The sequence below is a fragment of the Triturus cristatus genome, chromosome 7 (assembly GCF_964204655.1).
Source record: "Triturus cristatus chromosome 7, aTriCri1.1, whole genome shotgun sequence".
Taxonomy (NCBI): domain Eukaryota; kingdom Metazoa; phylum Chordata; class Amphibia; order Caudata; family Salamandridae; genus Triturus; species Triturus cristatus.
Genome location: NC_140590.1, coordinates 578815998 through 578831748, shown reverse-complemented (window position 1 = coordinate 578831748; position 15751 = coordinate 578815998). Strand labels below are relative to the sequence as shown.

The 15751-nt window shown below is 42.9% G+C and overlaps 1 protein-coding gene across 9 annotated transcripts in view; it reads right to left on the bottom strand.

Annotated features, from left to right (window-relative positions):
- CACNA1G (calcium voltage-gated channel subunit alpha1 G) overlaps nucleotides 1–15751 on the bottom strand; it is an 807943-nt gene that overhangs the window by 378869 nt on the left and 413323 nt on the right. For all 9 annotated transcript variants that reach the window (XM_085617142.1, XM_085617143.1, XM_085617140.1 and 6 more), the window contains 2 exons: nucleotides 8564–8657; nucleotides 2317–2501 (listed from right to left, as the gene is read on the bottom strand). In XM_085617142.1, coding sequence (XP_085473268.1) covers nucleotides 2317–2501; nucleotides 8564–8657 — 279 coding nt within the window. The remainder of the gene's footprint in view (nucleotides 1–2316; nucleotides 2502–8563; nucleotides 8658–15751) is intronic.

The window sequence follows — 15751 nt, the reverse complement described above, 5'->3', positions numbered from 1 at the left end:
CATCTTTGTTGATGTGGTGGCATCCAATTGAGCTTATCTCGAGATGTGGTTGCTCCTACGATCCTCCACACCGTGACATATCTATACATTTTGAGCCTTAACTTCTAGAAAATTACTAAACGGATTGACACCAAATCATAAAAAGCACCCTTTCTGGACCAATATCTAGCTTTCTGCCATATTTGGTGTAATCCCCTTCAGCAGTTTTTGTGGTATTGCTGTTCAATTTTCCAACAGAAAAATGCATTTTGGGACCACCCCTTTTTCTTGCCCCTCCTCACTTGACAAATCGGCCCAAAATGTTCCAGGAAGGAGCTGAAGTCGATGATACTTTTGTTTTGGAAACTGTTATGAAGATTCATCAAACGGCGCCAAAGTTATTAACTAACAAAAAAAAAAATTTCAATGGAAACCTAGTTCCAACTATAATCACCCAGTGGGGACCTCCACTGGGTAACATACTTTATTAATTGTGCATTGTCTGCAACTCTAGCTTTGTTAATTAGCACCAGCACCAGTGATTGCTTGTCTGAAATTCGTTTTTTGGTGCTTATAATAAGATTGGTTGATACTCTTCTTCCACACTTTACTTAACGGTGAGATCCAATACGCAGGCTTGTTCTGGGTCTCTTATCCTTGCTTTTACCCGTGAAAATTCTTTGTCCATCTCTTTCTGTTTCAGGATTTCATGTAATTGAATTGAATTGGACCCTTGAACTTACCCATGGTGCGCTCCTTTTCTGTCACCCAAAGCTATGCCATAACCATGATCTATATCAGTTACATACGCAGTAGCACATAAATACAAGAGGGAAATTGCAGTGTGTGATCAAGCTCGCCCAAGTATTGAGACAATAAACTCTTGCTAGCTAAACCTCTGAATTAACTGTGCATGGTGATCGTGAGATGTGTATTTTAAACAATGTATTTTATCTTTGTAATATGCTTTTATGGCTGTGTTTCAGAACCGAAATATAGTTTATCTAAAATCTAAAGTATACTGTGCAATGCCTACCATCAAGGAAGAAACCCCAATTAATACAATTGTTAGAAATTCCTTCTAACAAACTATGGGCAAATCCTTACGGGGTTTTGTATTATTTCTGTTAGAAATTCCAACAGTAAGAGTCCTCCAAACAGATCACATGTCTATCAGGGCAACGAATCTTTAAACCTGTGAAATTCAAGATTTTCTACTGGTTCTCTGCAGGGTTGAGGTTCATCCAACTGAAATTGTTTCATAGCATATATTGCCCTTGAACATAGATACAGACATTTAGTAGAGCTACACATTAGTGTGCCTATGAGGAATGGAGGCAGTGCTTACTTTGAGCAGGTGGTTTCCTGTGCTCGGTACCCTCACTTAATTGGTTTCCGGTGCTCAGTATCAGCACTTAATTGTCAACACCGCACTTATGACAGGTGGCCACATGGTGGCACTGCTCATCTGATTTAGAAATGAGCAGAACAACGGTTGTTTATTAATACAATATACTTATCAAAGTACTAATATCTGCCTCCCCAGCCATTCCTTTAGCTTTGGGGATCTGAAATAATCTGCCCTGTTGCACTTTCAGCTGAGAGAGACGGTTAGCAGTTGTTTTGGTACCGCCATTGGCAGTGATGACAGGCAATGGGGTGGTGGAAGCTGCAGTGGCCTCCTGGTCAGGGCCCTGGCACCTATTATTTTACAAATTAAACACTGAATGGAGGGATCCATTTTCTATATATTTTTTTCAAAGCACCCCTACAGAATGGTTCAGGGGAGGGATCATGGGATACTTGGCAAATTTACGGGGTGGCTCATTGGAGTGTTTTAATTGGATTGCTTATTTGGGTGTCTGGATTGAATCTCCACCTCAGTGTGAAAACTGTTTTATGAAACAGGACTGATAGTAGAGAGAAGAGATATGGTTAGACTGTCGGGGCAGTAGGGTGGCTTCGAAGGTTGTAAGATGGCAGAAAAATGTGAACTGATGTATGCTTGTGGAAAAGATGGCTTATAAGAACACAGGATCTCCAAGAAACTTTGAGAAAATATGGAACAAACAATGTGAATTTTATAACTTGTTGTGGTCAGAGCATTAGAAAGATTACATAGGCTGAATATTGCCCAAATACAAGGACAAGTGAGAGTGCTCCCCACCTAGAGAGGAAAGACCATAGTATACCTGTGCTTAGTGGAATAATGTAATGAGGCTTGTGCCGCAGCCACTTCTTCCCGGTCATGTACCTTGTTTTGTGTTTATTTTCTTAACATAAAAATATTTATAAAATAAGCATATCTACTTGGAGGACTTGTAAAAAAACACTTACGGGGGACTTCAGTTCGTAGGCATGTGGATCCGTGGACACACTACTGCCTCTCCGTGACTCACAGTCCTGGCCTGCATCTCCAAAGAGGGTGCTCTTTGGCATCGGCATGGGGGTTGCAGCTGTGTGAACGATGAGAGGTGGTGTCAAGCTGTTCTTTACTTCTGGCTGGCTGTTCCGTGAGGTCACTGTAGAAGAGATGGAGTTGGTTTATAGCTTGGGTATGTTGCCTAATGCCTCAGGAAAATAGTTGGTATACACGTCTTAAAGCCCATCTCATTATCTCAAATAATCGAAACATACAGAACATTTGGAACTTCAGTGTGACAGTACGTCATTGCATTCATGGGGTAGTATCACAGAAGTGGTTAGTGCAATGGAATGCAAATGAGTCCTATGTTAGGAGCGACAAAGTCTTCTGCCCACTTACTTCCACATTCAACTTGGCCATGTATGGTGTAAGTGGAGCAGGAAGTTAGACCAAAATCACCCACAGATACAGTATGTATGCATTTGCAAATGTACTTCTTGAAGTAAATGAGAACACTAAATAACACCTTTTTCCTAACTATACAAAGGCATACTGGACACTTTTGGTACAATATGAACTCTTTGGGTTACCTCAAGATGACTACAGTAAGTCAGTAAGCCTCAAATGTAAACCACACACACACACACTTTTTATGTTGGTAATCATTTAAAAGCTTGTGAACTATGACCATTCAGAGGTGCTAATGTATCATGTTGCAGTTGCAAATAAGCTTGAATCCACGAGAGGGATGGGCAGGAAGTTTATGCCAAATTGCTTAACTTTTCACATATGTAAGGTAGATCTTGCTTTTACTCAGGATCAGCTTGAAGAATGAGTATGAAGATATATTTTGAAGTGGAATGTGCAGAGAGTGGAGTTTCATACACTAATGATCATGTTTGATGTGTGGGGGACAGCTCCTCGCTTCTTGAAGCATGCTAGACAAACATACTTGTAGGAGGAGAGTGGGATTCCTCAAATATCCACAGGACGACCCCATTCTGGGCTGTGTTGGAATTATAAGAGATGGAAGCAAATGGCTATTTAAATTCTGTAAATGGGTACCTTGTGGCTTGTATAGAGGTCATCAGTGGCTAGTGACAAATGGTATGTAGACCCGGGAGAACTTCTAGTTACTGTTGGGTGGTACATATAAAAGAAGCAAAAAGAGATCTTAATTGAAAGCGACACAATATGCCTTTCTCGAGCAGCAATGGTGAGCTCTTAGGTCAATAAACAAGAGATATACAGAAAGGAGACTCACCTTTTTTCAAGTGCCATAAATGAAAAAACTAAAAACTATTTACATTGAAGGAGGAATTTAGAGTGTTGAAAACATTCTTGTGAAAGTAGTAGGTTGGAAATGTTAAGATAATTGAGTCACTTCACCAGTCTGCCTGTACGAAATGGGGTTATTGGTTGAGGGAGGTGGAAGCCCCACTAGGCAATAATCACAAATCTTGTCAGGGTGAACCACAAAAAGTCACTAAATTAACCTGTGCTTAACCCTCTAGTAGCTGCGCACAAAACAGTCAGGTTTAACTTAGAGACAATGTGTAAGATATTTATGCATCACACACAAACAGTAATAAAGTAAAAACACAGCACAAGAAAAATCTCAAACAAGTTTAGAAAAATAGAGGCAGCTTTAAAAAATAACTAAAAGTTAAAAATCCAATCAAATTTCAATGTAAATTATTTTAGTGAAAAGAGCACCTAAAAGCACAAAAGGCCACTCGTGGTTATCTGGTCGTGTTATACTGGAGGAAAGTCACAAGTTCAGCCGGCTGCAATGGAGTGAGGGTCAAAGACAGTGACCAGGTTAGTCCCACTGAAAAGCTATCTTCTAAGTCCACACAAAGAGTACCAATCAAGATGTAGGAGGCCGTGAGGAGGAGGCTGAGCATCGTGGACAGTCATCGCTGTAGAGCAACGGGCCCGGCCGGCGTCGCAGACGGTTGTCGCTGCAGTGCGAAGAGCTGGTCAGGCGTCATGAACAGTTGCTGCTGTAGGTTTGCTTTGTTGGTCGCCGCGTACATTCGTTGGTGCGAAGAGCAGGTTTCACCAGAACTTTGAATTGGCAATCGTTATCACAGGCGGAGTCTTGGTGTAAACAGGCCTGTCTGCATTGTGAGGAGCCCAAATGTCAGGGTTTTCACCTTTTCTCTTAGGAGAAGCTCTCACTGCTGCCGGCCAAGGGTCCAGGACCTGGGGATGCACTTCTTGGGGATCAAGGACTCACACTAGCAGAGGTCCAGTTTCAGCAGGTCAGCGTGGCAGTTGGAGGAAGGCCACTGAAGCTTGTTGTGTCCCTGTAGCTCACAGCCAACTGACCCTTGGACTTGCTCTGCATTGAAGCCAAGCAGGTCCAATCTTCCTTTTTAGTCAGCAAGGCAGTCCTTCACACAGCAGAGTATCTTTCTGGCAGCAGGGCAGTCCTTTTTCTGTAACGTCTACAGGTTCTGATGAGTGACTCTGGAGGCCCAATATTTAGACCTTGTGCCAGCTTTAGTGTTGGGGGATGCCCTACCCTACCACCAATACAAGTTATTGAAAGTTCTTGCCTTTTCCCCGATCAAGCCTCCAAACTGACTTGGGGGGGGCAAAAGGCAGGCTAGGCCTGGTGTCAGGTTCCTTTGAGTGTAGGTAGACAAATCCCTTTAGTGTGAGTGAGGATAGGTAGAGATCTTCCCCAGTCATCCTGCCAGGATGGCTCATCATGTCCACACCTAATCCCCCTGGTATTACTGTCTGGAAGCAATACACAAACCCCAGCAGCAGAGACATTCACAGTCATGTGACGCATCGCACTGGCAGATGACAAGAATGATTGGGACAAGAAAATTCCAACTTTCCTAAAATGGCATTTTCAGAACTGTAACTTCAAATCTCACTTCACAATTAAGGAGGATTATAAATTACAGTTGATTTGAGCAGATTACCACTTGCTTTCAATCCCAAGTTAGCAATTAATAAGTGTAATGGGTAACCCAGTGTCAGTCAATGGGAGAGATAGGCCTTACAACAGTGAAAAACGACTTTAGGATTTTTTCACAGCAAGGACATAAAAACCTTATACACACATGTCCTACCTTTTAAATACAATGCACTCGGCTCTATGAGCCACTAGGGCCCACTCTATGGAGAACTTATTAGTATTAAAAAGGAAGGTTTAGACCTGGCAAAAGGTTTATGTTGCCAGGTTGAAATGGCAGTTTAAACACAGCACTTCAGGCTGCAGTGGCAGGGCTGAGACATTTTTGAAAAGGCTACAGTAGTGAGTGGGACAATGAGCGATGCTGCCCACTAGTAGCCTTTGATTTATCGCAACTAGTAGTACATTTATTAGGGACTTATATGTAAATTAAATGTACCAATCAGGAGTATGCCAATTGTACCATTTTTTAGGCCAAGAGCACATGCATTTTATCACTGGTAAGCAGGGGAAAAGTGCACAGAGTACTAATGTCAACAAAAAAGGGTTCAGTAACAGAAAGCAAAAAAACTGAAGGTAACCCTGAAAAAAAGGACTAGGAAAACTAAGAAAAGAATGAAATAGGCTTAGAATTGTATAAGTGGAGCAAGAGCTATAGCCAATAGACACTTTAATGGCAGTTAGTGTCAGTGACATAGCAGGAGGGGGTGGGAGGGCGGCCCGTACCGGCCGGCATGAGTTTTGGGTGTGGCGGCCTCCCTCCCCCCAGTTTGTACCTGCGGCCTTCACGGGGCAGCAAACGCAGGGACCGCCACGGGCGGCCAAAGGTCTAGCTATGCCATTGGGTAATATCCTTCAGAGGACAGAGAGTGAAAGAACCAGAAGCATAAATGAAGGACCTGCAGTGCATGTTTGAAGAAAGTGCAAGCGTATGTGCAACTCTTAGCATGAAGTTTGTTTTCTAAGTTGTTTTCTATTAAATGTGTCAATATCATCGGTACAAGCAGTAATTATATGCACAGCGGATGAGCACATCATAAACTAGGATCATAGCACCAGTCCACTTAGGGATCATCTACATACACAAGACAAAATAAACATATTTGCATGTTATATTACCACTTTTACAATTTAAAATAGTAAAACACCCCCACTAATCTCTTAACTATAAAAATAAATTCGCCCCAATACTGTTAACACTAGCTCGGATGGTTCGGAGTAAATTTGGATATGTAAAATGTAAACCAGCTAGTCTTAGCTGAATTACTCCTACTTTCATAAAGTTTACATTGTAAACGCACTGGCAAGACTTGCAGATAGGTAGTGGTCTGGTCCACATTACCTTTGCTTCCTAACCACAACAAACACGTGTGTGTTTCTATTCACAAAATCTTTGCTGTGCATGTTCTTAAAATCTTTTGTGCACATGTCTGGTGGGATAAACCCTTCCCAGTGGGAAGTCAACATGTCTATTATTTTGGGGATAACGTTTCTGTACAGAAAGTTACAGTACACTTTCTGTTTGCATGTCAATAGGAGTAATTATTTGTTTCTCAAAACTTTGTATATTGTTGTGCCAAGCCCAGCTTGTGTGTGTGGGCAAGAAATGATGGAGAATAATAATCACTTGAAATGATATATTTTATGGGTTCTGCTTTCGCTTCCATTAGCAACGGGACGCCATCTTTACCCACTGAAAGAGGCCCTCGCTGGGCTTCTTTGTGCTTGTTCTTGAATAGAAAGGATATTCCGAGAGGAGATGAATGAGTTACCGGGCTGCTGACACACAGGGTTTGTGCACACATGGATATTGAGGTTTGTGCTCAGGCGAGAGACCTGGTGTGCCCAGGGAACAGCCTCGCTGATATCTGGGACATAATAAGAGGGTTTGAGCTGAGCATGAATATTAGAAATACATTTGGCTGAGGGATAATGGGAGCGTGTGTGTGTACACACACACACACATCTGTTTGTGGTGGCTGTGCATTATTCCACACCAGTGCCCCTGCAGCGCGTGAATGCATGTGACGTAATATTAAGTCTCCTTATAAACATATGAAGGAGATTAAATATTCAATAACATAAAGAATGAAAATCCGAGTCAAATTCTCAATGAGCTTTAATTTGAAGAGACACAAGGGTCACTACAAAATATTCTTAGCTGCCAGTCATTCTCGTATAAGTACCAGTGAAGTATGGAAAACCTTATGATGAAATGCTTGAATTGTTTTGCAAACCCCGCCATGTCACTTTGGACCCAGCCATATGCAAATCAGTCTCGCTCCAGCTCCAGTAGGAACAGTTCAGCCCGAACTGCACGGCCAGGTCCTCCCTGAACCAGCTCATACGCAACCCAGGCCCGGTTTCGCTCCAGTTAGGGTTCATCAGCCAGGTAGAGCTTGGCTCCAGTGAAACAATGTGCACTGACCCACACCTGGACACGTCTGTCCCATTTAGGGTGTCACACTCAAGTATTCAAAAAAGCAAAGAATGGAATGCTTGAATTAACCTCAGCCACGGGGCCGAATCCCAGTCCATTGTTATTTTCCTGCAGATCCCTTTGCTGTTAGGTGCAGTTATTGACTGCATCCCCCTGCAGAGGGTCATTGGACCCTTTCACATGCATGCTGGGTTGCACTTGCACAGTGAAAGGCGGACCGGGGACATCAAACGCTGGTCCACCTTTCATTAGTACACCGCCACCAGTGCAGGCCTGAGGTCACAGCCACACTGGCATCAGCAATTACTGTAATAAGGCACACTGCCCCAGTCTGTGACCGGTGCACCCAGTTAGAGGTGTGCTTTGAAGCAGACCAGGGCAGTGCTCCCTACATGTAATATGGACCTCAGTCAACCCAGCACTCAAGCATGTGCCTTGATTGATAATCCAAGCAAAGACATCCCTAGCTGTGGACCGTTCCAGATGCGGCACTGCGTGGATGCCACAGTAAGCCAGGTCCAAGGAGAGCTTGTGGCATGTGGGATCCTGCGCCCTCGTTTGTGCACAGCTGCAGTCTCTTCTCCAAAGTGACACATGTTCTACCACATGAAGTATATACATCACAATTGTTAACGCTAGGAACATTACACGCATTATTTGCTAGAATATATTTTACAAAGTTTAATGACGCAATGGATGTGCAGAAACGTTTTATAATCTGCTCTCTACAAAACTTATAATATTTAGGTCGTGCTAACTTATTAATGAGGAATTCACTGAATAAAATACCCTCTTTCAGTCAGCAATCCAATGTGTTCACGTGGAAGTTCTTTGCGTTACTCACAGGCTAGGTTAGAAGGAGACTTCTTGAGTCCAATATCTTCTTCCAAACTCTGCGAGAAGAAATCTGCTTCGGAATCTGATTTAGACACATTCCCCTGCAACATAACAGAGACAAGTGAAACATGGAAAATACACGTCACTCTGTGGCTGCACGTTAAATCATTCAAACATGGATGCACTATTCCCCCTCTAATAGGAAGGTGCATGCAGAACACATAGAGGTGACAATGGCGGCTATTAGGTACAAAATGCCGGAATGGATTGGGTGGTTTTACATCCACTAGTTTATTTATTTTCCACAGTCCTCATGTATAAAGGGATGTGTCTACCATTAGAATTGTTTTGAATGAGTTTTATTTTCACTGTCCCCTTTCCTGGAGTCATCACAGTATAGATTAAAGGGACCGGATGCCTTTTCTCTGGGCCACGGGAAATCAAAAGTAATGATTATTTGACAACATGGTGATCACACTGCCATTTATTACTGATGTTCCATTCAACCTGTTTTTATTATTCATAAATATTTTTAGCATCAATTTCCTACTAGCCACTGTTTCTGCATCAGATCAGCCCTGGCAGCAGGGCAGGATTTTGCAGTGTAGTGTTATTATTTCTCGGATTCTAGCATATGCACCTTAATGTATATAAATTTATAGATTGGAGTATCAGCAGGTGGGCTCTCTTGATCTTTTCAATATTGCAATTTAATTATCTGATATTGAAAAGAAGCTTGTATTAAAGCCTTATCTTGTGGATTTTAGAAAAGTGCTTCGCTGTTGACTATACTTTCTGTCCTGAGCAAGACCCGGCCCTTTCTGATTTAGGGACACAATGTTGACAATAAAGGGCCCGATTCAGAGTTTGGAGGATGGGAATTTACTCTGTCAGGATGATGGAGTAAGGTATTCCATTGCCTTACGGTAGTATCTGCCAGCCAAATTTTGAGATGTCCACCATCCCAGCGGACATCTTGTGCATTGAAAGGAACTACCATAACGGTGGCTCCTGTAAATGCTTTGAAAGTTTGATGGACAGCTCCATCAACATGAAGGGGCAGTACGTCAAACGTTTAACTTTTTCTCTTCTAAAAAAAAAATCCCAAATCGGGTTTTCTAATCGAAAATGTAAAAAACAATGACCCGGTCGCCATGAAAGATTTCTCCCAGACTGTGGGGGTCATTTTAGAGCTTTTACTGACAGTGATGGACAGTGAAAGTTGGCCATGTGTTCGTTCACTCCAAATAGGGCTGGCAAATACACGGCAAAACCTCTGGCGGTCCTTATTCTGTCAAGCTGTCAGAGGTGTATATAGGCAGTGGAGACAGAGTAGTCTCCGCAGTTTACATACTCAAGTGATGCCCAACTCTAAATGAGGCGGGTGGAGCTTCACTCAGGCCCTTAGTTATAGATATTCAGAATCTTTTGTGAATATTAAATATATATACAGGTGTGCAGAGTGTAATATGCTATTTATTACCATTGTTGAGTGTGGGGAGCATTATTCCTGAAAGGGGATGCCTCGAGGGAGGGGTCATGACGCCCCCCTACAATGGTAATAAATAGCACATTGCACTCAACGGATATTCATGCATGGTTTATGCCATGCGTTTTTTTCCCCATGTGAAACTGTTATAAACAAAGCCAGAAACCAAGGAGTAAAATCCATGCAACGAGCTAAAACCAGGTCTTGTGAGCATGGCCTTAGTGGTTTTTTCTGTGAAGTCATTCTTGCATGGAATCTGTGGTACATTGTTTGGTGTTTTCTCAAGTCATTTATGCTCTAAGATGATAAAAAGTAAGGGCACTGTAGTAATACATGTGTAATCTGTGTTTATTAGTACACTTGTTCTAAATAAAACATTTTATTGGGCCACGTTTATTTTCAATTGCAAGGAATAAATATATTTCTATGCAACTGTAACTCCGCAATATAATTACGTTTTTATTATTTCAATTTTTTCTAACCTCTGTCACTGCTGCATTCGCTTACAGCACAGCTAGAATTTTTGATTTGCCACCACTGTATAAAACATTTGAAGAATATCATCATTTCCTTACATCCCAGGCCATTTTGAATAATTTGCAATATTTATAGTACCCCAGGAATGTTACCTTAAGCAGTGTGCTATTTACAGAAAAATATATCCTACAAAGAGAACACTATTCTCCTATGTTTGGACCGCAACCTAGGTTTCGTTTTGGAATATCTGGTAGGTCTATGTTTAGATTTATCTGTTCCAGGCTCTCAGACACAACTGCACTTACATTGGATAAAAATGTAGATAGGCTGACCAGATAAGACTTGCTCTAGGGGGTGGTATGGAATTTAGATACATTATGAGACACAGCACAAGAAACTCAATTTACGGTCTTTATGCACATATAGAAAACATACTTTTGACATGGAAGGTTAAGACCAACTGTTCATAGGGAAACAGAGACAAGCTTCCTGAGGTTTGTCACCAATAACTGGATAGTCCTTAGTTGAGCAGGTCACAGATGGCAAAATGATATGAACCGGCCCCTACACAAATCATACACCAGACGTCGGGCCATCTTATCTCTTGACCGATCTGTAGGAGATGCTGCCAAACACAGGTCTGGTTTATAATTAAATACAAAAGGGGTTGAGGCAATAAACTACCCCACCTACCATCACAGAGGGAAAAATGTATTAAGTACTAAGGGGCTGATTAGAATGGCGGAAGGCCCGCCACTGCCAGCTGTGCAGTGGCGGGCCCTTTGCCATCCAACTGGCAATTTCCCCCGCCACATCATGATGGCGGGGGGAATCGTACTGCTAGCGTGGTGGGCTCAAACACCGCCCGCCATGCTTCCGCCACAGGCAATCGTCACGCTTGCCTGGCGGAGCGGACAACTGCATGTGAATGGTGGCGGTGCCTAGCAGGCACCGTCTGCCAGATCACAATGCTAGCCTCAGCCTGCCTGTCCATGGCTTTTGTATATTGTGTACATAATTGTATGTCTCGTATCACTTATGTATACATTCCACCCAGTTACTTATGTCACTTTGGCACTTTTTTCACTCATCTTTTTGTTACTGGTGTCATTTGATGATTATTGAATTTTGACAGCCCTATATGACTTACAAAGTAAAAACGTAAAAAATTAACTTGTATGCTAAATATTTCTTGTTACGCGTTTTCCATCTTGAAGTATATACAGAAATTTGTTAGATTTTTTTTGCATGATTAATGCTACATGAGTTTAAAGCAATTGCTCTACCCGACAGAACCATTTGTAGTTTGTTGTATGTATGCCCAGGTTCTGAGGGACACAGGGTTACCCCATTGACTCTTTCAATTATTGTGTGTCCAAGGCAGCCCAGCCCTGTGGTCTGCTCCAGGGACAGGGGAGACCGAATGACGATATCATGTGCAGAGTTACCACCAATTGCAAATATGTCCACCAGTTGTATCACACCTGGTTGCCACACACACAACTTGTGAGTCCAAACATACAACAAATAAGCTCAGAGTGGTGATAAATTACAGACTCGCAAATGGGGCCTAATACACTTGAAAATGCTTGTTTCTGGTTGATTCGTCGTTTGCGAGCTGAAAAAAGCACCTGGCCCAAGATTCCTTCTCTTAAGGGTTGAGAAGGTTGAGGGAGGCTCAAGTCACAACAACATATGCTTTATGTGAGTGCCAGAATGAGCATTGCAGTAGTTTTATTGATCAGATCTATGTTGCAAACAGGCTTAAACAGTGGTCACCAAGGCTCCTTTTTTGTTTTAATTCTATATTGCTCACGCCAAGAAAGCCACAACATCTGTATCTTTTTATTCTCCAATGCTGCATAAGGTAGATATTCTAATGCTGGAGTATGCAGATGACCTGATTCTATTGGATTCCACCCATTTTTTCCTACATCTGAAACAAAATGCACTTCTGTAGTACGTGGAAAGTAATACATTGCAGATTCATATTAATAAAAGCTACAGCACAGATTTTTCTATAGGGGCTTGCCCGCCCAAGTTGACTTCGAAGATCTGAGCTTAAACAATAGAGATAGTGTTTTCTTGTAAGTATTTATACCTTAATTTCAGTGTCAATATGGCTTGCTTGTTTCATACTTAGAGAAAGAAAATGGCTGCTATTTCTCAAGCTAATGGCGCTTTGTAGCACCAAGCTAAGGCAGCTTCAGCGAAGCCTCACGTGATCCATACAGACCCATGGCATTTCGCGCATGGTTATACTATGCCAATGCCTTTCCAGAATGGCTTTGTTAATGAGGCCAAATAACTCCTCACTGCACCCACAGCCAATGCAGGTGTGCCAGCAGCAGAAGCAGCTTCTGCATGAGTGGCAGGGGCTTTGCATCGGAGGCTCACCCAGTTGTCTCTTCCTGAAAGCGGGACTCCTCAGAGGGAGGCAGAAGGATCCCTGGCGGAACTAATGTAGAGACAATTCCCTTCAGTATTCCTCTCTGGTCTAGAATGGGTCTTGCGTTATCTTCATTGTATTAGCTCTGTGCAGGGAAAGATTTGAAAATTGTTTAACACTATGAAACCAGGGCTATTGATGGAGGCTGTTTGACTGTGGCGCAGTGTGCGGGAGATCATTATCAAGAGATTCGCGCAAGTAACATTTTTTATAATTTGTGTCGGGCACCCCAGTCAATCATACATTATGCCATACTGTTAAAACTCCACAGACCGCCATCATCCTTCTCCGATGTAATGTTCTTTTAGATGTTGCATTAGAATTGCTTAAGTGGTCAGTGGGGGACGTTTGGTCTTCCTCTGCCTTGAGCAGATAGAAAGCTGACTTGCAACATATAGAGAGGGAAACAGTGATGAGTTGGCTCCTGCACACTATTGTAAAAAATGTGCATTTGTGCCCACTGATGTCTTCGGCTGTGTTTGGATGCTTCCAGTTGTATATGAGTGCGCATCTAGAAGCCAGAACTTGCCATTTTTATCTGAACTTTATATCTGGGAGTCTTCCTTGCCCTACTCGGGTAAAAGCTATAGTGTGCAGTCCTTGTTCTCTTGTGTGTATAAACTATGTCTCATCTTGTGTATGCTTGTCTCAGTCTGACCACTATTCTCCGTCTTATCATCAGACCAGTATCTGGTATGGGCTCTGCTCGTGTGCTGAAAGATGCTGGGCTGCACTTTTGAATGCATCAAATTGGTGTGAATCGACAGATGTGTGACATGCATTGTGTGTCTCTGTGGAAACGTCGGTTTTAGTTTATTAATAATTAATAAATAATGAAGGACTAGCCAATATTTTAGGGGCACTGGGACAGGTGTGCAAGACAGTATGCTGGCAAAGGCTCTATCTGGAAGGCACCTTCCTGGGCCTCATGCTGAGGTCTGAGGGGTGTGGTCAGCCGCGCCCCAGGCAGGTAAGAGCGGTGGGGCCAGGTGGAAGGGGATTTTGCGACAGATTATTACGAGGGAAAATTAATTATTTATTTAATTTCCCCTTGTCGTCGTATGTCGAAATCCCCCCCACCCAGCTCCACCGCCCCACTGCTCTTACTTGCACAGCCGCTGCCGAGTATGGTTCGGTTCTGGGTTTAAGAGCTAAAGGCTACATGCCCAGGGCCACTAACATTGTCCCACAATACATCTCAATCTCATTGTATAGGATGAGGACCATTAATAATATCTGAAGCCTTGTAGCCAGGAGTAGGAGGAACATAAGCCAAAGCAGATCTTGGGTAAAGGCTCAAGGCCACCCTCTGCTATAGGCAAAGAGGGCCATCAACACCTCGGCTGTAGTGAACGTGGCGGTCTCTGTCCATGCGCTGTGCTCTGAGGATGCCACTGGCTGTGAGCAGGCCTACAGACTGCCTCACCCTTACAGGTGACTCGTCCGTGTCCACTCTGTATGAGTATGGAGCTGTACAGGGCAAGCAAGCCGCACTAAAGAGGAGAGCAAGGTCTGCTAGAGAAATAACAGAGACGCAGGAGTTACATCAAGAGATGACAACCTAAACCGTGCCACTGTCATGAACAATGCTCTCACAGTTTTACAGTGAAGGGCATTTCAGCGATATTGTTATGTGCTGAGTTTATGTGCTACTGTTGTATCCTATGCTTCTTAGTCCTGGCTGCTCAGCCTGCATGAGTATGATGTCATAGAATGTTGGGTGTGTGTGCATGCTTTGAATGAGAGAACAGTTGGATTAAGTGGGGCTGAGCAGCAGGATGCTGCTCCCGGTGGGGCACCCTGTACCATCCTACTTGAACAATAAATGTACTTAACTACATCCCTGGCTCCTGGTCTATATACCACGACAGTACTTTCTTCAGTTACAAAAATGGCGACGATTTTTAAAAGAACCACGCGTGAAGAACTAAGAAATTACACAAGGAACTAAAAGAAGATGGCCAGTATCTAAAAGAAGCCTGAAATTTAAGCCTGTGCAACGCCTTGGATGCCTCACCCGTGTCTTTTCCAACAGACAGTCCACAGAGGTATGTGTTGGGCGTTAGACATTAGTGGCTGGAGTGGCTTGAAACCTGCCTACAGTACATTTTCGTGCACTGTAGATTTTAAACCAATCTACATTATTGGAAATGCAGCGAACCGGCTGTGGAGGTTTTTGAAACCATGCATGGATGTTGGAACATTGACTGCAGCATTAGCTGGGTCAGTGCATTTTAAAAGCATTCCGAAATTGGGGGCATGAGTCGGGTCCGGTGAAGCGTTTGGCAAAATTTCCAGAGTGGTGTCAGATGATCATCTGAACACTAAAAGAGAAACAGAGATGTTCGGAGTTGCATCTCTGCACCCTATACAACAAGAATTTCACGCTCACATTTAAGGTTGATGTACTGTAATAGTCGGAGTGCAAGACTGACTTGTAGCAGAGGAGACAACGGAGAGAAATTGTGCTTTCGTGAGTTTATCTAATTCGGAAGTCGGGGGGGCATCCCGAGGAAGTTTGGCAAATCTTCATATTCATAAGGAGGATTGGTGAGCATCATGCATTTACTTAGAAGCTGGCTTGTATGAATTGTGATGGATTTATGAGCATTTACAAAAAAAAAAAGGACCAAGAAGTGAGTTAAATGTTTTTTTTCCAACTCTATGCATAAATTTTACCGTTTCATGCGCTATTATTCAAGAGCTTAAAACGAACTTTGGCAGAATGTGACTGAGCAAGCTTGTTGTTATTCAAACTTACATGAACGCGTGGACTGGAA